General features: G+C 34.9%; 1 protein-coding gene across 2 annotated transcripts in view; it reads right to left on the bottom strand.

The window, feature by feature from the left end:
- Positions 1–16190: 16190 nt before the first annotated feature.
- LOC140434688 (sorting and assembly machinery component 50 homolog) overlaps positions 16191–22658 on the bottom strand; it is a 33621-nt gene continuing 27153 nt past the window's right edge. For both annotated transcript variants that reach the window (XM_072523125.1, XM_072523126.1), the window contains exon 9: positions 16191–16500. In XM_072523125.1, coding sequence (XP_072379226.1) covers positions 16313–16500 — 188 coding nt within the window. In that variant the 3' untranslated portion in view covers positions 16191–16312. The remainder of the gene's footprint in view (positions 16501–22658) is intronic.

Here is a 22658-nt window from a genome sequence, read left to right as displayed (position 1 = left end):
AAGAAAAAGATCAACAAATTGAATGTGTGAAAAAATATCATACTGAAAATCACAATGAAATAATTGAGACCTGCAAGCATCTAAAACAAAAATTCTATCGGCCCTCTATGCAAACGACTATTTCAGACTTTATTAATAAATGTGAAATTCGCTTAAAAAATAAATATGAGCGACACCCCTATAAGTTCCCACAACTAGGACCGTTATTAGGTCAAAAACCCTTCATTTTCTACATATTGACATTTTCCAGTGTAACAAAAATATATACTTGACAATAATAGATTCAAATAGGTAAAAACAATTCATGATTTGAATAATAGATTCCTTTTCCAAGTATGGCCAATGTTACAAGATACCCGATAAAACTTCCATTTCAATACTAAGTAAATTAAGGCACTATTTCTCACACTACAATTATCCAAAAAAGATTGTGTCTGATAGCGGTACAGAATTCAATTCAGCTGTGATTAAAGAATTTCTGAACCTGCATAAAATAGAAATCCATTTTACGGCAGTAAATAATTCTTCTTCAAACTCTCCCGTAGAATGTTTTCACTCCACTCTTATCGAGAAACTTAGGACCCTCCAAGCTCAAAACCCAAATGATTCACGAGTTGACATTATAACACATGCAATTCTAATCTATAATCAATCAATTCATAGTACCTCTAATTTCTCACAAACTTCTCTCCCTTTTCAATTTTATATGGTCCACCATCATTCAATCTTCGCTTATCCACTGCTGGACATAGATCTCCCTCATAATTTTCCATCTATTTCGATCTTGTGCCTCTTGCATCCAATTCCTATGATAGCGTTTTAGATCGTCAGTCCAACGTGTTGGTGGACGACCTCTGCTTCGGTAGGCATCATCTCTTGGTCTCGATTCCAGTATCCGCTTTGTCCATCTATTATCTGTCATTCGAGCCACGTGACCTGCCCAGTTCCATTTCAGTGTTGCTACTCTCTCTACTGCATCAGCCACTCCTGTCCTTTGTCGTAGCTGGCGATTTGGGATCTTGTCTCGTACTGAAACGCCCAACATAGCACGCTCCATCGCCCTTTGACACACACGGATCTTTTGAACTGTTCTCCTTGTCATGGTCAACGTTTCCGCACCGTAAGTTAACACTGGCAAAACACACTGATTAAACGTTTTTCTTTTAAGGCATATTGGTATATCAGACGATTTGAAAATATGGTTCAGCTTGCCGAAGGCTGCCCAAGTCAGTCTTATACGACGGAGAAGCTTGTTGCGTTCTGCACATACGATGACCTCAATATAACAATTGGGGTCATCCTGAAGGGGGAGCGAAGATATTTTGTTCAATCTAGAACTCGCTGGTTTCCCCCTTTCAGATTGGGTATGTATATTCAAATAAAGAAAAGAAATGAAAACCAGTGGACTGTATAAAACTCTATTTTAAAAAGAGGTGAAATTAAACATAAATATACATAACCCAATATACAATTATAAATAAAGAAGAATATATTACTTAAAAGAAGAAGATTATTAAATATTGGTCAATACGTAACGACACACAAAAGAGAACCATAAACAAAACAAAACTGTCGATTCTAAAAAAAAATTACTGACCGAAAGCAGTAAACTAATTTCGTATATATACCACGTTATATATAGAAATAATATTATACAAAAAAAAATAAAAATATGAATATATATGTCATATAAAAACAAATTAATAAACTCAATTCAAACGTATACTCATAATACACATTATGAGTTAATATTAGGTAATAAACTACACAACGCTGTGATATACATACAAAAAGAATAGTGAAATTATTATAATCTAATAAATATACAAATCTACCTAAAAGTTAATAACGTTTAATGTTCTCAATCAAGTTCAAAAGTTCAAAATCGCGACACAATATGTAATAATTGGGCACCAAATAAACGTACTTAGCCCATGCAGCAACAAAATTATGGTGTATTGTAGCTTACCCAATGAAAAGATAGCACTCCGGCTACCGCAAAAGATGTCTTTACCGACGAACAACAGGAACCACAAAATTCCTAATGCAACTTTTCTGCATCAAACGACTTTCTCGGTCAAAGGACCGATGCCAAGTGTCTTAGGTACCTTTTACCCAAACGCCCATACACATGTGTGTGGTTTGAGAGATAAAACTCGACTCTTCCTATTCTTATCTCAAATATGTGTCATTTTGCAGATGGCCCGTCTCGTAATATGTAGTTTTTAACACAGATGCACCCTTGTACATGGAATCTTGATATACGGGGAGAACCAAAACTACCATAAAGTCTGTTAATATTTAATAAATGTTTATACACAGTTGCGAAACTGCAACAAAGCTCAACGGTTTGGTTATCTTTTCCTATGCGGATCTCATGACCTAGGTATTTATAGGCCATTACCTGGTCTATGGATCTTGTTCCTACGCATATATCTTCGCTGACTACAAGATTTGTCATCATCTGGGTTTTAGATATATTTATTTTCAATCCCCCTTCTAGTGAGGAAATTAGTAGAGCTGATTTAAAAGTTCTTTGGCCTCATCTATCCTATCTTCTGCATATGGTCCATATGCAGAAGAAATTAACTTTGATTTTGATCTCCCAATATATAAAACTTATAATCAACGACACAAAGACGAGCTCCCCACACTTCATTACTGAATTATATAACAAACAAGAACAAAAGAGGCAACAAATATTAGATAAGCAAAATGAAAATGCCGAACTCATACCAGAAGTAGACTTTACAGAATCATTATACGTTTCAAAGAAAAAACATAAACCTGTTACAAGCCCCTTATTCGATAATACATCCAGAGAAACAAGATAAAACGAAAATTATCGGAAAAACAGACAAACAAAATGTAACTAGTACACACCTCAAATTTGTAAAACGAATGAGAAAGGTCAAGGATAGAGATATTCACAATCAAAATTGTTCACAAGTACATCCTCGCCCTGGGCCATCAACTCGAGAGTCAGGAGATTCCGAATAATGGATACTGTATTAAAGAGATAATGACAATAATAGACATGCTAATCCATCGTAGCAATGATGGCATGTTAAGGACCGAGTGATATCGTAAACCTTGTTTTAGTAACAGTAACCGTTTTATAAACTTTCATTCTCAACATCCATCTAAGATGAAAACAAATTTGGTTTTGGCCCTGAAAACTAGGGTTATCAACTTGTCACACATCGAGTTCAGAGACAAGGGACTAAAAAAGCTGAGATCTATATTACAAGAGAACTCCTATCCTGTAGGGCTGTTACTGTTAAATAAACTCATTTTCGGTTCTCCTTTTCCTTCGCATTTTTCTGACAACCAAAATTTTCATAACAATGAGGTCCGACAATTGACATTAACACACAACACATCAGTGATACCATCTAAAATAACTTATGGTTGCCTACCCTACATTCCAGTTTTGACACCGAAGCTAATGAACATCTTCAAAAATGTTAGTGGTTTAAAAATTACAACCAAAAATGTGAAAACGGTATCGAAGTTATACACAAAAACAAAAGATCCTTTCACAATACGAATGTTGTTTATTCTATACCGTGTACCAATTGCAACAAAATATATATAGGAGAATCATCTCGTAATTTTCACAGTAGGATGATCTCACATCGTAGTGATATAAAAACCAAAAAAATAAATGCATGTGTACTGACAGAACATGCATTAACGTTGAAACATGAATTTAATTTCGAGGATTTCTGTATTTTGGCAAAGGAAAAGAACCATTCAAAACGTGTTTTCTTGGAAATGTGTTCCATAAAATCTAGTTCATCTTGCATCAATAAAAAGTCTGACATAAATAAACTGAGCAACATTTATTGTTACTTACTGGAAAAACATTCAAAATAAAATAAATATTTACCTGTACATAAATTACACTTATATGCATAACATGTTGCATACCATTAAGACAGGTTTAAAAATTAAAATCACCTAAGATGGGCCTCTAGTATTTCTTAAAAAGAAATATAATATTAAGTACACCTAATTACTTTTTAATCATAGGGTTTTTTCTTTCTGTTCTCTATGTGTCAGATTTAAAACACACCGGCAAAAAATGCCATAAACAAAGTTTTATTATCCTTACCTAAATTTTAAAAATTTTAGAATGTATTTTGTCCATTATTTTATAATATGTGTGTTATAAATGTTGAGTGTCAATGCTTTTATAAATAATCCAACGACTAGTAAGTTGCACTGAAGAATTGTGATATTTTATAAATATTTACATATTTTTCTTATTACAGTGTCTTGAAAAAGGAATAAAACCATTTCGAAAGCTAGACAAAAAGTCAAAACAGTGTTTCATTAACATCCCGGCCAATTTTCTGACTGCAACCCTAATAAACTGTTTTGTTTGTTTATATCGACAGTGACTAATATCCAGTATTTCTTGTATATATATATATATATATATATATATATATATATATATATATATATATATATAAATATATATATATATATATATATATATATAATATATATATATATATATATATATATATATATATATATATATATATATATATATAACGAGTATATTATAGCTGTTGTCGTTTCTCGTATCCTAGCTTCCAAAGCTTGCGATCGTTCCAGTCATCAACTTGTATACCCCTATCTTCTATTTCACAATTTCTCTCCACGATCTTTCTAGTTTTTCCTTCTTTTCCTGCGGTTGGTGGGGATCCACTGTAACGTTCTCTTTGGCCATCTTTAATAATTCATTCGTTCGACATGGCCATACCATTTCAGCCTTTTGGAATAAATAATAATTATCTACGCCAATAATTCATTTCCATTGCTTTTATTTTGGATGCGTCTTTTATATTTATTACCTTATGTAACAATACTTTCTATGATATTTCTGTGTATCCTAATTTTTGCGTTTCCAGTGATGTGGGTATTCCAGATTATACTATTCAGTTGACGTATTGCTGAATTATCTTGACCAATTCTAGTAGCTATTTCTTTTGTATTCCGATCATAGTTTGTAATATTTACACCGATATATTTATAGCTATCAGTATTTTCGATTTGTACTCCGATTTGTTCTACTGCAATAATTTTGTGTAATGGTTTGTCCACGCCTTTGGTGTAATTATCTGTATGATATATTTACTTGGGTACTACTGATGTTTTTTTAATTTTTTCCATGCTTTCGCTGATCTGTTATACGCTCATCATCATCATCAACCAGCTCTTTGCGTCCACTGCTGGACATAGGCCTCCCTCATTTTTGTCCATTGTGCTCTATTTGTGCTCTATCTTTTCATCAAATTTCTTGAGATCGTCAGTCCAACGAGTAGGAGGTCTTCCACTATTTCTTTTGTCTAACCTCAGCCTCCACTCAAACAATCTCTTAGTTCACCTTTCATCACTGATTCGGACGACGTGTCCGGTCCAGTTCTATTTCAGTGTGGCAATTCGGGAAATTACATCGGTACCTCCTGTTCTTCGTCGTAAGTCTTTATTACTAACTCGGTCACGAAGCCGATATACTCAACATTGACCTTTCCGTTTTCCTCTGAGCTATTTGCAGCGTTTTAGAAGTTGTAGCTGTCATTGTCAAAGTTTCGGCACCATAGGTCATCACAGGTAACACACATTGGTCAAATGTTTTACGTTTTAAAGAAATTGGTATATCGCTTTTAAAGATGTCTTTGAGTTTTCCATAGGCTGCCCATTCTAGGTTTATTCTTCTTCGTAGTTCACATGTTTGGTTGTCTCTTGTGATCTTTATTTCGTGTCCAAGGTAAATGTATTTTTCCACCAGCTCTACTTCGTTGTCTCCAATATTGATATTTCATAGCCATTGTACATATGAGGAGCTTTTTTACAAAACTGCATAAATCCACTTTTCAAAAATTTTCAGGAGACGTAAAAACGTGCTGCAGCTGTTGTACTAAAATTTTCGAAATTTCAGAGAACATAATCAAATTGAGGTTAGACTTAGAGAAATAAAACGTTAATTAACATTATTTTTATTGATTTGCATTAACAAAATATAGCCATGTGTCTGTTGGAGATATCGCGTTTTGTAAAAAAAGATGGGAGATATTAACTTTTGTCAAATTAACAATATCTTAGAAATACAAAATATTAAACGGCACCCACTAAAACAAAAAAAAATGAGGAGTACAAACAATTTAGATGTGAACATTTTTTGGCTCATCTTCCAAGCAATCACACTCGCCATCATGGTAGTTGTGGGTTTCTGGATTTGGATCACTAGTAACTTTGTGTTGAAGAGCATTAATATACCAATGAAGATCAGGGATCTCTTTCCAATTTTGTCCAAAGTGGGTTTGCAATAAGTGAAGGACATCTTTTTTTTTCTCTTCAGTCACGGAATGAGATAGTGGGATTTGGGGAAGAGCCTGAAGAAAATCATTTTTATTTTTTTTTACAATGCTTCTAAAAGGTTCTGTTCCACTATCGAACCTATAGTTGGCGCAGCATTTTATTTTGGTTGAAGTATGCCGGTCCCTTGTTTTGATTTTCTTAATAATGAGGCGTTTGGTTTGGCTGATTCCTTTTATTTTTTGATAAATCATTTCAAGGCTTTTGATATCGTATATCACCCAGTCTTGTCCCAGTTTCTGTACAGAACCAAACTCCTCGTAAATAGAAGCATACTCTTCGCTCGAGATGATGGTATCAGTTTTTTTCAAGCGCTTCTCCACACGGCCAAAAGCTCGATCAGCTGGAAGAAAACTGTGGCCACGAGTCGGAAAGGTGACATGAATTTTCTGTACATTCTCTGGAGCCTCATTTTTAAGCCAATGGCACAAAAGATGAACAATATGCGCATTTTTATTTTGGCCAGCGCAACCATCACAAAACAACGATACTGCAGAAAAAGACGAAAGATCTTGCCTTCTTAAGTGATGGATGAGTGCAGATCCGATTTCATTTGCTCCTCTGCTTCCCTGCGTTTCATTCCACGTATAAAATGTTGGTGCCTTTGAGTCAATAGGCACACAGCAAAATGCATAGAATGCAATTTGTCGGCGATAAAAGGCATCGCCGATTGGAGTTTTAGGGAGTGGATGCACTTGTTGCAAATCAAAAACAAAACTATAAGTATCACTGGGAACTTCCTTCATTAGTTTGTAAAACGCATCCGCTCTCAGCTTGTGAATACGAAGTTCAGTCATTGGACTAATTCTTTCAACTGAACCGCGAGCGTTTTGTTGAATAAGTAGCTGGAGAGGAAAATCCAATGTTAAAATCGGTTACAAAATTACGGTGAAAACATGAATAACTCACGTGAAAATCGGCAGTGTAAGCATCCTTAAACATTTTATATAACTTATTTACACTTAACTCTGCTGAAAGGTAAACTCTTTTACTTTTTCCTCTTCCATAATGAGATTCGACACAATTTAGTTTACCAAGAAATTGATGGACTGCTTCCTTTTTGGCTCTGAAAAAAGCTTCTCGTCGATAACCACCTCTATTTTCTTTGGGCAGCAGACCTTGATTGACGACCTTTCCAATCCGCAGTAGTCGAGAGGCAGGTACACTCATTGAAAAAGCAAAAAACTTTTTACACACAGGAATCATGCGTTTCTGTTTCTGACTATTGAGAAAAAATTTCACAGAAACCGTTCTTGTGTGAGTTGCAGAGACAGGCGTACCACTTCCCCTTCTTCTTTGGGGCTCGAAAGCAGAGATATATTTCATCAAAACAAGATCTTGTTTCTCTTTACCCTCTGCCATGTAGACTGCTTGTCGATTAAGTTTTATATCATCGTAGGATACCGTAGCACAACGAAGATTTTTCGAATTATGGGCACATGGTCTGGTCTTCTGTTTTAGAAACACTAAATGAGGATCACTATCGTTGTACTTCATAATTTTTGAACGCCCTCTCTCACTTGTTTTGATGGATCGTCTTTTTTTAGATCCCACCGATAAATTAGTAACAGTATCCATCTCAAAATAACACGCAAAACACAGAAAACAACGTTGACATACAACGAATTCACAACATCCCGTCTCATCGAACGGAAAAGTACTGATAATCTCATACAGCGTGGCCACGCGTGGCATGGCCTGGCTACGCTACACACTGTCAGTGCGACCCGTGGGTAGTTTTAGAACTAACGAATATTATATTTTGTTTCACGAATCAACATCTAATTCTAGAGGATGCTTTTAAATCCAAACAAAAATAGTAGAGGGATAGATCTGCAGGCCGGAGGATTTATGCAGTTTTGTAAAATAAAAATTAATTTTAATGGTTGGCTAAAGAAGGAGATGTTAAGTTTTGTATAAAAAAAGAGTGAACATGGGGTAAAGGTTTTTGAGTGGATTAATTAAGTTTTGTGGAAGAAACGTGATTTTGAGGCTCCTTTTAAATGGGAAATATTAACTTTTAACACATGAGACTTATACACAAGATCTAAGGCAGATCAAACTCTCGAAATTCAACAAAAAATGTATTTTAGCCGGAAATGGATTTATGCAGTTTTGTAAAAAAGCTCTTCATATCTCCTTGAGGTTGTTCAAAAACAAAAATATGTCGTCTGCGAATTTCAAATTTTTTAATCTTCTACCGCCAATATTCAGGAATTTCTCTTCCCAGTTAAGTTTTTTACAAGCATATTCTAGTATTGCGGTAAACAGTTTAGGCGATAAGGTATCACCTTGTCGGACTCCTCTGCCGATTGGGATGTGATCCGTGTTTTTATGTAGTTTCACCGACATAGTTGCGTTCTTGTATAGTATTTTTCATATAAAAATGCGTGCACGTCATTCAAGATTTATGACGTTAGAACCCCACAGCGTTGCCAAAACATCAGAATAGTTAGTAAGTGAGGAATTTTTAAAATGTCAACTATTTGTCAAACTACACTACTATATTAACAGTAAATACACTTAGTTTTAAGATAACTGCAACACACTAAAATACATAAGAAAATATGTATTGTAAATTAACATTGTATATCGTTAGTCAATGCGGCATGCTTAGAGTGCTTCCAGGATTTTGTCAAATTCTACCATGTCAAAGGCTTTATGAAAATCTACAAAAGACAGAACAAGTGGTCGATTGTATTCGATAATCTTTTCTATTATCGTTTTAATGCTCTGTAGGTGATCATTTGTTCCAAATCCGGTACGAAATCCCGCTTGCTCTATTGGCTGGTAGAAATCAAGTTTTATCTCAAGACGACTAGTTACTATTCTTGTAAAGGGTTTGTATAGGTAACTAAGAAGACTTATAGGTCTGTAGTTTTCTAATTCACGGGGATCTCCTTTTTGTACAATTATATATATATATATATATATATATATATATATATATATATATATATATATATATATATATATATATATATATATATATATATATATACAATTACCTCAGCATTGTGCCATTTGTCGGGTATATTACTGTCCAAAAGGCAGATGTTAAAAAGTTTTTTATTTTCTTAAGTAGACAAGTGGTTCCGGTAGTAGTTCTGATCCTTGGTTGTCAATGACCTTTTCCTTGTTAATATTTCTGGTACTTGATCTTCTCTATTTGCTTGGTGTTGGCTTGTGTACAGCAATTTGTAGAAATCTTCAACTATTTTAAGGGTTTCCTCTCTGTTATACGATGACTATTTCTATCTTTAATATCTGCCTTTTCCCCGTTCTTAGTCTTTTTCTCAATACTTTCATACTTCTATTGTTCTCAATGATATGTTCGAATTGTACTTGGTTGTATTTTGAGTGTTTTGTCTAAAAGCTTTGGATATTTCTTTATTTTTGTAGTTCGTCGGCTTTAGTTTCCGTCTCGCTTCTCATTTCTCTTCTTTTCTGCATTAGTTGCCTGGTATTTGGGCTAATCTTCTCTTCTTTTTGAGTTCTAGGACAAAATTTGTTTTTGATTTTCCAGTAAGGCATTTGTTAATTTATTATTTAAGTCGTTTATATTATTTGCCCGATGGGGGACTATACCCTGTGTGGGGTATAGTCCCCCATCGGGCGCGTCCCCGCGTGGCGGATAGGGGAATGCCTCCCAGATATGGGTGGTACCGGGGAAATGAAATACCCGGCGTGGACCAAAAACTAGGAAAACAGTAGCGTCTGATCCAGAGTGGACGGCTACAAACAGCGTCTGACCCAGAGTGGGCGGCTGATACAGAACTCACCAACCCGTCTGGCAAGCGAGGTGTTTTAATGCCAATTCCTCTTCACGAAACATGTCGAATTATAAAACAAACGGAATAGGGCCCCAGGTGGGTAGAGTTACTAACTCGGAATCCCACACCGGGAAACCGGTCCGCCTCAAGGATTCTGGGGGAGGCAAATATTCGACAAAAATAAATGTAGGAACATATAACATCAGATCCATGAACGAAGACACTAAAATCCACGAACTAGAGGAAGAACTGACTAAAATACATTGGGATATTATCTGCATATCCGAAGTAAGAAGAAAAGGAGAACAAAAAATACAGCTAAAATCAGGAAATTTGTTATACTATAAAGGTAATGAAGAAAACACCAACAATGGAGTAGGATTTATATTAAATAAAAAAGTAGTTAAACACATACAATCTACCAAGGGCATATCAGATAGATTAGTATACACGACGCTTAAATTAAAAAGAACGTCCTTAAAAATCATACAGCTGCACGCTCCAACAAGTACCTACAGCGATGAAGGTATTGGACATTTCTACGAAGACATAACAGCTATGGAAGAAAAGAAATCAAAATTAACGCTAATAATCGGGGACTTAAATGCCAAAATAGGAGAACAACTATATAAAGAAGAAGACAAAGTAGGACACCATGAATACGGCAAAAGAAATGATAAAGGACACACATTGATGAATTATTTGGAGGAGAAGCAACTATATGCAATGAATACATTCTTTAAGAAAAAACCCCAAAGAAAATGGACATGGATTAGTCCCAATGGTGAAACTAAAAACGAAATTGATTATATTCTTTCAACGCAAAAATCCATGGTTAAAGACGTAACAGCCCTAAATCGCTTCTCAACTGGTAGCGACAATAGACTAGTCCGAGCCAAGTTGATCATTGATAGTAGATTTGAAACAAGAAAGAAAATGGAAAATAATCAGAAATTAGACATGGAAAAAATAAAACACGAAAAACAGATGTACGAAGAGAGAATAAAGGAAATATTGCCGACCAAGGAAGATATAGAACACAAACACATCGATGAAATAAACATGATAATTACTGAAACTCTAATGAAAGTGGGTAAGTAAAGAAATAGCACAGACAACAAAAAAAAAAGAAAGAAGTTTCATATCCCAGGAAACAAAGATTCTTATGAACACAAGAAGAACATTACTAGAACAAGGGGACAGAAATAAAATGGAATACAAAGAAATAAACAAAACTATTAGAATAAATTTCAAGGAGTGTAAACGGGGAGTACAGGAAGAAAAGATAAAGAAAGCAATTGAAAAAATAGAAACATGAAGTGCTTAAAGCAGAACCTGAGAAACATACAAATTAATAGCATAAAGAACAAAGGAGTGGAGACCAACAATATAAAAGAAATTTTACAGATAACGCACGAATATTATACAAATCTCTATAAAACAGAATAAAAACCAACCCAAGAAATCCGTAATCAGTTACAACTGAAAATAAAGAAAGTTAACTCTGATCTACAACCAGAAATCAGTAAAAATGAAATAAAAAAGGCACTCAAAGAAATGAAGAATAACAAATCTCCTGGGAAAGATGGAATAACTGTGGAAACGGTAAAAAATAGGGGGAAAACTACAGTGGAAGTCCTTTATATTGAACACAAAACAAATACCCACCGCATGGAACGAGGCAATAACACTATTACTGTTTAAGAAAGGCGATAGAAAAGATCTGAAAAACTATAGGCCCATAACGCTACTGAATGTAACGTACAAACTGTTAACTAAACTACTAACAAACAGATTAACAACTTCTTCTTAAGGTGCCATGCATTTCTGCGTAGGCGTCCACCGTACATCGTCTTGTCAGGTGAGATGTTAAATATTCTGGATTAAATAATTCTGTTTTTAGCAGCATTGCGAAGCATTTCATAGCTGTGGATTCCTGTCCATTGTCGAATATTGCGCAGCCATGCCATTTTTTTTTATGTCCGAGACCTCTCCTACCCTCTATTTTCCCTTCGAGTATCAGTTGCTGAAAAGTGTATCGTTCTCCTCGTATAATGTGCCCCAAGTATGCAGTCTTCTTACTTTTTACATAATTAAAAAGTTCCCTATCCTGTAAGCCCGCTCTTCTGAGTACTTCCTCATTTCTGACCCTGTCCGTCCATGATATTCTGAGTATTCGACGCAGGCACCACATTTCGAACACTTCAAGTTTGTTAATGGAACTGGCCTTTAACGTCCATGCTTCCATTCCGTACAGGAGAACAGGCCACACGTAACACTTAAGCATCTTGTATCGGAGGTTGAAGTCCAATTTGCGATCAGTCAGAAACTTACGAAGCCTCAAAAAAGCATTTCTGGCTTGTTCAACTCTGCTCTTTATTTCATTCTCGGGGTCCCAACCCTCATTCAGCAAACATCCCAAGTATTTGAATTGCCTGACTTGTTCGATTTCTTCTCCAGAGACATATATCTTTGCGTTGGGGTAATCATTTCTACTTATAATCATTGATTTTGTCTTCTTGATATTTATTTTCAAACCCCGAGCTTCACTTGCAAGAGTTAGATCATTCAAAAGGCATTGAAGATCTTCGATGTTATCTGCCACTATGGCTGTATCATCGGCATACCTGATGTTATTAATAAATATGCCGTTAACTTGAATACCCTTATTAGAGTCTTCCACTGCTTCTGCGCAGGCTTTTTCTACGTATAAATTGAACAGCATTGGAGACAGTATACAACCTTGCCTTACTCCTTTTTTAATGCAGAAATCTTCTGTTTCGTTGGAATTTTGAAGACGTACTGTTGCTGTCTGATTCCAATACAGATTGGCAATGATTCTTATATCCTTTGCATCCAATCCCAACTCTTGTAGGTATTTTATCATCAATTCATGTTTTACATTATCGAATGCTTTCTCGTAATCGATGAAACAGATAAAAACATCCTTTCTTTGATCTAAACAATTCTGTATCAATGTTTGCATACTAAAGATCGCTTCTCTCGTGCCAAGTCCATTTTTGAAACCAAACTGACTCCATCCACTGACCTCTTCACATTTCTTAAACAATCCAGTGTGAAGTATTCTCAGGAAAAGTTTCAAAAAGTGACTCATTAGGCTTATTAGTCGGTGGTCCTTGCAGAAGTTCGCACGTGGTGTTTTTGATTTCAGATTAACAACTAAGTTAGATAATTGCCAGTCAAGAGAGCAAGCCGGTTTTAGAAAAGGATTTAGTACAAGCGAACATCTGCTTACGATAAAAATATTAATTGAAAAGGCCAACGAATATCAAATCCCGATGTATATGGCATCTGTAGACTTTGAAAAGGCATTCGATAAGGTGGAACATTGGGCAGTAAAGAAGTCTTTACAAAATGGGAGAATAGACTGTAGATATACGAACTTAATTTCCAATATATATGATCAAGCAACAACATCCATCAAAATAGTTGAACAAACTGAGCCCATTAAGATCCGGCGAGGAGTCAGACAGGGTGACACTATATCACCCAAACTATTCAATCAAGCTTTGGAAGACGTTATGAAGAAATTACAATGGGAAAAACGGGGTATTAACATAAATGGCCAATACTTGAATCACTTAAGATATGCAGACGACATTGTATTAATAACAGATAAAAGGGAAACTAAATAGGTAAATAATAAAAGAAAAATACGACACACTAGCACACATTAGATAATAGGTTCAATATCAATGCAACAAACAAAAAATAAATACATAAAGGATGCTGTCTCTCGGTAAGTGAATGTCAGCGTGAATGTCGCTGAATTGACATAAGAATAAGGCGCAATATTTAAATATGTTGGTATTACCGGTATTATTATCGAAAATCATATGATTTTATCATGCGGAATAGGTACCGTCCTATTCTCCTGTGACAAGCTATGACGAGCCGCATGAAAGTGCTTATGACAAAATCATATGACAAATCACACAGTGTAAACATGGAAATTTGACTTGATGACCAAATCATATGACAAATCATGTAGGGTAAGGTCGACATAAGTATGTCGGAAATACACTGCTGAAAACTATCTACATCTGATGGTTTCATCCATGGTTTTGATTTGTTCTTCTTTTTAATCATCTTATACCTCTCCTTCTTTAAGCTTATTTCTATTTTACCTCGTACCATTCTATGATCGCTACTGGTAACAAATCTGTTTAGAACCGTGATGTCTTTAACGGTGTGTTTTTTGTCCGTGATAATAAAATCAATTTCGTTTTGAGTTTTTCCATTAGGACTTTGCCATGTCCATCTTCTCTGTGGTTTCTTTTTGAAAAAACTGTTCATTTGGAATAGTTCGTGTTGCAGCATGAACCTAAACAGTAGTTTGCCACGTTCATTTCTACCATCCAAGCCAAAGTTTCCCAGTGGTGTTTCTGTAGGGTTGGATTTCATTCCTGTTTTGGCGTTAAAATCACCACATATAAAAGTAAAATGTCCTTAATGGTCTTAAGGAGCAGCTTCGATATCATCATAGAATAGATCGAATTCTTCTTCATCATGGTCTGTTGTTGGTGCATAAATCTGTATTATTTTCATATTATACCTTGTATTCAACTCGGGAGTAAGACAAATCACTCTTGTGGAAAATTTCTTTAATGATACTATACTTGTTTGGAGACGCTTGTGTATAATAAAGCCGGTTCCTCCCAAGGAATTATTGTCGTCACATAAGTGGTAAAAACTATGTCCTGATTTTAGTTTAATTAAGTGTTCGCCACGTCTTCTGACTTCGCTGAGACCGACTATGTGCCACTTTATGTTTTCTAGTTCGCACTCAAGTTCAGTAAGTCTTTCATCGGATAGTAAGGAACGTGCATTATATGTTCCTATATAAAGTGCCGTGTTATTCCGGTAACTTTTTCCTGTCTTTTGTTTGCGCCCGCCAACTCTGGATCAGACGGCGCGAGTTGTGATCTTATACTATCCCTAAAATCAAGGGTTGCCAACTCCGCCGTACCGAAAGTATTTCTTCGTCACCTTGGATGCCCTTCTGGACTTCATCCGTGACCCTGGACAAGGGATCCTTAGCAGGTGCTAGCTTCCCGGGTCAAGAAGCTCCTGTTATACCCTATCGTGTTATTAATGTCTTTGCACATTCTCTCCCAGTATTCGTTCTTCTCGAGCCTTATTCTTTGCTTTACTTGTTGCCTGAGGGTAACATATTCTCGTGTTCCTGCGATTCTGTCGTTTAGCCATTTTTGAAACGTATCTTTTTTCTTTTTAATCATCTCTTCTAGGTCGTCATTGTATTTCTCCAAATACTTATTCATGTGTTGTTCAATACCCAGCACTGCGTTTGCTATTTTGTTTATTTTTTTCCAGTATGTGTTGATACATTTCTGGTGGGGTCCATTCTTCGTTCATTTGTACTGTTAAAGGTGGTATTTTTTTAAAGGTCGTAAATTTTCTTCTTTTATTGAAGAGATCGTAGGAGGCTTAGTTTGCAGTCAAGATAAAAAAAAAATAAAAGGGCTACTTGCGTTGCAAGTTCGTTGTAATAAATGTATCCTTTTAGAAAAAGAGTATGTTCAATAATTTCAATATTGTTCTGATGCTATTTTCTTGTGGCATCCTAATTCACAGTAAAAATAGTAAGAATTTATCAATCAGACATCATTAGGTATTTCTAGATATCCTATGTAGGAGAGCCAATAGCACTGACAATTCTTAAAGGAACATTTTCTTTGTGAATTTGTGGAAGGTCATTATTTTGCCTTTCCTAGAAATTTCGTGATTTGTTGTTCAATAGAACAAGTTAATTAGTTTTTCTCCAAACAATTCCAGTCTGTTTACTCTTTCACTTTATTGTAGGTGTTTGTATCCAATAGGTCTTTAATATTATTACTATAATCTTGTAATAATTGTATTTAGAGAGACAGCGGTATTCATGGTTTGTATTGAAAATCTTGATATGTCTAATTCCAACTAATGCTTTTGTTTGAATTTAATGTAATACGAAAAAGTGGTGTGCTGTTATAAATAAAATATAACTAAGGCAACAATGTCAATTTTAATAAATAACAAGATTTCACTTCTATGGTACATACACACTTGATTTTTGTAATTATACAGTTTGTACTGACTAAAACTTCCCAATACTTTGTAATATATCATTACAAAAATTGGACCCCTATTCCAAACTGAACACCTGGGTGGGTTTGGTCTCCTTTGTCGTAAATATATGGAAAGCAGTAATTTATTTCTAAGCGAGCCATATTACCCAGTCGTAATGCAACTCCAAGTCCATACGACACCCTTAAGTTATTCTGGATTAAATCGAGTAAGTTGCCATCCTTAAGTACTAAAAAGTAAAAAATAAAAATTAGTTTAATATACAACAATAGTTTCTGTAATTGCTTGTAACAGTTTGCTAGGTAGATGAATCAATAAAAAAGAAGGAAACAATAATTTTAATAATTTTTATTTAACGTTTATTGTTTCCAATTATTGCAAACTTGACAAAAAATAGAAAATGCCTTTCTATCTGATCGAAATAAATAAATGTTAAATTGTAATTTAAAAAATAGGTACAAGTTGTATAAACAGTTTTGTACAAGTTGTATAAATAATATATTGTGTACTCTAATATTTCTTACAATTATTACATTCATTGATCCGAAAATATCGGGATATCAAACTATTTTTATCGGGTTATAAAATACAGTATTGTAATTATTAAATAGTTTACTATTATTATTGTAATTGATGGATTCGACCGTTAGTTAATGGAAATTCATTTTATGTAACAATAAACACTGAAAACTTTGTTTTCAAAACTTCCACAAAATTTAATATAAAATCTTATCAGTACAGCTGTTTCGCCAGAGTGCCTTTTTCAAGTGATCTATTTTGGCATACGTTTACCCTTTATAGACTTTAATGAAATAGGTTGAGGAGGGGAGAACTGTTCGTCTCAAGTTGGTCATTCAGAATTATATGTGTTTTTAATTTGTTAATTTCCATAGATTCTAACAAAGATAGCTAAAGGTCTTAAGCTATCTTTGGCAACGGCAACGGAGAAACGATGATGGAACAGGCAATGGACAAGGACATGAGTAGTAATAAAGCAATATGCAAAGACCACGATAGAAACTTAAATAAGAAGAATGAAGAGAAAATGTTTACAAATACACAAAGCATCTGCAAACAATAAGATCAAAAGTGTAAAAACAACGACATATGGAAAGTATGGAAAATAGGAATTTGGAACGTAAGAGATCTCAACGGTAAGGAGACTGAACTTGCAGAAGAATTTGATAAGGCTAGAGTAGACATACTAGGAATAATAGAGACAAAAAGAAAGGGCAAGAGCACACAGTTCATGGAAATGGCCATTTAATCCTCAGTGAAGTACCCCAATTAGAAAGAGCTAGTGAAGGGGTTGGCTGTCTAATCAATAAAAAACTGAATAGTAGAATTAAGGATTGGAAATTTATCACCTTTGTTATATGGACCAAACGATACAAAAAGAGCGAACACCAATGATATTTTTTGGGAAAACTCGACACAGATTATAGATAGCACAGAAGGTAACACAATAATAATTGGAGAGCTTAATAGTAGAGTAAACGTAGAAAACAACGATTCCTTGGATGTACTAGGACAATATGGAGAAATAATAAGAAACAATAATGGAGAACGTATTTATAGACTTGTGTAGAGAGAATGACCTAATAATTATGAATTCGTTTTCCAACTCAAAGATGAAGTAGAGAAGAGAAGATGAAGCAGAGAAGCTAAAAGTAGAGGAGAAAATCCATTATTGACTATGTACTGATGAACAGACCACTAAGACAATGATGTCAGACTAAGTAGGGGAGCAGAAATATATAGTGACGATTACCTGGTAGTAGCCCGAACTAGTTTCGGTGTGGAGCAAAAACTAACACAAAAAAAACGAGAAAAAGAGACAAAACCCTAATAAATCTCACTAACGCCGTTATTAAACCATAAAACCCTTCAGATAGCAAAATAGCCCAGAAATACAAAAACTATGTAAACAATAGTCTACAAAAGTACTTCTAAAAGGGGGTAAGCAAGTCTGTATAATTGCTAGAATGAATAAAAACAAGCAGGGCACGAATTGGTGGAATAATGAAATAAAAGAAGAGGTCAAATTTAAAAAGTTAACGGGGCAGAAATACCTAGGGAATCAGAGTGCAGAAAGCTATCAAAAATATAAGAAACAGAGGGCAAAAGTAAAAGACATGGTGATGAAAGCGAAAAAAATATGAGCTGGGAGGATTTTGACAATAAAATGGAGAAAGATTACCACATCAACCAAAAATTATTTTACAAAACCCTGAGAAGAAAAGAGAAGAGGCAACAACGCAAAAAAAATAAAAAATAAAAATGGCCACATCCTCTGCGATAACGAAAGTATTATGAATAGATCGAGAGAATATTTCGAAAAGCTCTTGACCCAAGAAGATTCCAATAATGAATTAGACAAGACTGAAGAAAATGCACATGGGAACCAAAATCAAAACGAAATAACAACAGATGAAATAAGAGACATAATATGCAAGCTTAAAAGAGGAAAGACAGCTAGTTATGATAAGATAACCGCGAAAGTGCTAAACGATATGAGAGAAAATGGAAATGAAATGCTCAGAACAGTTTGCAATAAATCTGGAATGAGAGCAAGATCCCAGAAGACTGGGAAGTGGGGGTTATTTTAACCATATTAAAAAAAAACAACATACGAGATTGCAGCAACTATAGAGGTATAACCCTCCTGAGTATCCCTTCCCAAGCATACGAACGAGTACTGGAGAAAAAACTACTACAAGAAGTGGGCCATAAACTGGACCAGTCACAGAGCCGATTCAGGAAGCGAAGAAGTATCCATGACCAAATTTTCACACTCAAGCAGCTAATACAAACTGCACGAAATACAAGCACGGAACTACACCAACCTTTATAGACCTGGTAAAGCATTTGACAGAACCCCGTGGATATAAATTGAAAAAAGCCTCAGAAAAGCTGTTATGAGCCTATACAAAAACACAAGAAACAGAGTAAGAACAGAAAATATGGAATCCGGCGAGTTTAGAGGCAATGATGGCTTACGACAAGGAGGTGTATTTGGAAGAGACGAGGGTTCACTTAAGAAAAACCTCTAAATATGGAGCGATAAATTAAAAAAACGTAACGTGAGGATTAACAAAAGTAAAACCAAGGTCATGATAGGTAGGAAAACAGATAAACGTACACAACTTAAAATCCCCTTCACTTTCATTTAACCTATCTCACGCTCCAATCGGACCAATAACAACGGAGATATGATGTAATGCACTTTTGGCAATGCCATATTTGTTTTTCTGTCATTGTACTAGTTAACCTCTCCCCTTTCCAACAAGACCTTATAAGTCACGATTCATCTAGCCGTTCTCGAGCTGTGCAACTTTGCGACCAATTTGAGTAGCAGTGACGGTCCCAAAAATCTGTCATGCATTCAATATTTTTCCCCCAATCCATAAGTGTACAACGTCCCTAAAGAAGTTTCCACTTCAAAAATGCATACTGTGTAACCATGATTTCATGTTACTTCAAATAAAATGATCTTTGTACACCTGTTTGCCAAGTTTACAGTAGCTCAAACAAACTAGCAAGTTTTCAAAATTGGACTAACCATCTTATAATCACCACTTTGCTGATCTGAGAGAATCGGTCAGGTTTAAAATTTCACCGTAGGTAATTACATATGTTTTAGATTATAAACTATTGAATTTCACATATCTCATTGATTTATGAAAGTATGTGTGATATTTTAGCGGATAGAAAAAAGTTTCCAACTGCGCCTGTGGTGTCTGTTGGGCGAGTCGAGTAACAAAACCGATAGAGGATGGTTGATCAAAGGGATAACAACTCCTTTCCATAAAAACTATCATTCAAAACATAATTTAAAGGAAATGTAAAGTAATGACGTAATTTGATCATCTGAGATATAGTTGACAGCAGAATATTAAGAATATCACGGAGTGAACATAGCCCAGTAAAGAGGTATTAAAGAAAATACGGATGGCAGGACAATTCATTGATAGCATTAAGATACGAACACGGCAACATATGGACTTTCATATGCTTCTAAAACAAATTATTCAGGGAAATAGTCAAGGTAAATGCAACATATTAAGAAAAATATAATTTCTAAGCATTTTTATAGACAACTAAAAAAATGTTAAATATAGACAACTAAAAATATCAGATTAAAAATTTTTGAAAACAAAACAAATAGGGCCAGAAATGGACAGCATTTTGGGCTTAAATTAGCTTTAGTATAAAGTGACTAATTTTATTCAAACTTTTTTCATGTCAACGGCGAATATAAAATTCTTTTTTTTTTTGCCGGAAAAGTTTAATTTATCATCTGAGTTTAGCCTTCGTAAATTACTTCATACATATGATGTCATGTGTAACTCCTGAGATATTGAAAATTGAAGGTAAAATGACTAATTCTTCAAAAGGCCTTCAAAATAAATTTTTCATTAAAAAGTGAATTTTCTGGTCAATTTCTTGTTACTTAGAAGCTAGATCACATTAAGCCTTGCAGATTCGTAATCAGTGCCGTTAAAGTAACTAGAAAATACACTGTTTAAACTGTTTAAATGATTTTGAAGTTATTTCGAAAAATTATCAATTTTTCCTATTTTTGTCACTTTAATAGTCGATATATCAGTAACTAAATGTCAAATCGACCACTACATAAATGCTAAACTCCATTTGATCCGAATTATATAAATTACACAAATTTCTACACACAAATTACAGCAGTTAACTGAAGTCTTCTTTCTCTTCTTTTATATAGTCGACGTTTTCCGTCGACGTCACCTATCCTAGTAGAATATCATCTTTTCCGTGGATGAACTGTTGGTGACTCACCCCGAGCTATTCTAACTACTTTGTGCTCTACCGTTCGACTGATATGGCTGTTGAATTCTCTTTTTCTTCCTTGTATCCATTTATTCATAAATTTCTATTAACTCCTTCATTTTTCTTCTTTGACCCCTAATGAAGTTCCACATCTCTGTAATCCATAAACATCATGTTCCACTTCTGTCGAGAAACTTTCCCATTGTTTTCTTTTGTTTGACTAGTGCATTTGTCTCGTTACGAACCCTTTTATATTGTTCACAAGCCTCCTACGTTCTTTCAGAATTATATTTCAGCCTTCTTTTTCTTGGCATTTTACTTTTATCTCTTCTGAAAACCAATGTGTGCTTTTTTTGCTTATGTTTTTTTTATTTGCCTTTCTCCAAGAACCTCTTTTGCCATTGTTTTTTTTTTGGTTTTAAAATTTTCTCAACTAATTTCGATATCTTCATTCCACGTGATTCTTTACATTAATATAGTTTTTTCATCGACTTATCGTACAGTTTTTCTATATTAATTTTAGTTTCTAGTTTTAGTGTTTTATTTATACATTTTCTCATCATACTAACGTGAATTTTTATCAAAACTAACATGTGGTCAGTGTCTACATTAGCTGAGCTTAGGCTCCGTACATCTAATACTTATTTGTAATGTATATTTCTGTTTGTAACAATGTAGTCTATCATTGATTTGTGTCCTCTTGTGGACGACTGTACCCAGCATCAAGATACTGACATGATAAGCCAGAGCGCAAGAGTTCGAATCTCGGCACCACACACGACATTTTCATTTCCATAAACGAAACGAAACATGCACCGTGCTTCGGAGGTTATGTTAAGTCGTCGGTCCCCCTGGCATAGTGTATGCATGGACACAAGCTACTTGAAACAGGGCTAAAGATGCAAACGACACCGGAACCTGTCCGAAAGGATCTCCCCGGCAAAAATGTGATACGATATTATTATTATTACTGTGTCCTTTTATGTTGGTAAAAGTTTACTTGTATTAATCTTCGTGGTTAAAAGATGTGTTATTAATTCTGTATTCATTTTATGCGCGGAAGTTTATAAGGAGCTCCCAATTTTCATTTTGTATACTTTTGTTAAGGCATGACTAGAAAGAAATTCTGGAAGAAACTAGGACCCACACAGGGTTGTAAAGCTAGAATGATAAAGATGATGATGATACTTTCGTTAAATTTTAGCTTTATGTCTGATATGTCATTGTGTTTCCGAGACTTATCGTCGATTCTATGAGCCGTTTTAATTCTACTCTTTACAGGGAGCTAACCTGACCTAAGAGCAGCCCTCCTCCTGTATCATGGCTTGGGACAGGTAACGATGTCGGACATGACGGAAGAGTATATCCACCCCTCCGTCAAGGCGGATTTAAATTCTAAAAGCAAAAAAAAAAACAAAATATTGTCTTATAAAATTCTAGATATTCACAGTTCTACGAAATGGAGAAATGGAACTAATTGTGGCAACTCTGAATCGGCTCGAGGCTTTCGAGATGTGGTGTTGTCGACTTATTCTACGCATATCTTGAGTTCACCGACGTTACCAATGCGAAAGTCCTGCGCAG

Source organism: Diabrotica undecimpunctata, chromosome 2 (assembly GCF_040954645.1).
Source record: "Diabrotica undecimpunctata isolate CICGRU chromosome 2, icDiaUnde3, whole genome shotgun sequence".
In the NCBI taxonomy this organism is placed as follows: Eukaryota; Metazoa; Arthropoda; class Insecta; order Coleoptera; family Chrysomelidae; genus Diabrotica; species Diabrotica undecimpunctata.
Note: the sequence above shows the minus strand (reverse complement) of the source record. Positions and strands in the feature narration are given on the sequence as shown.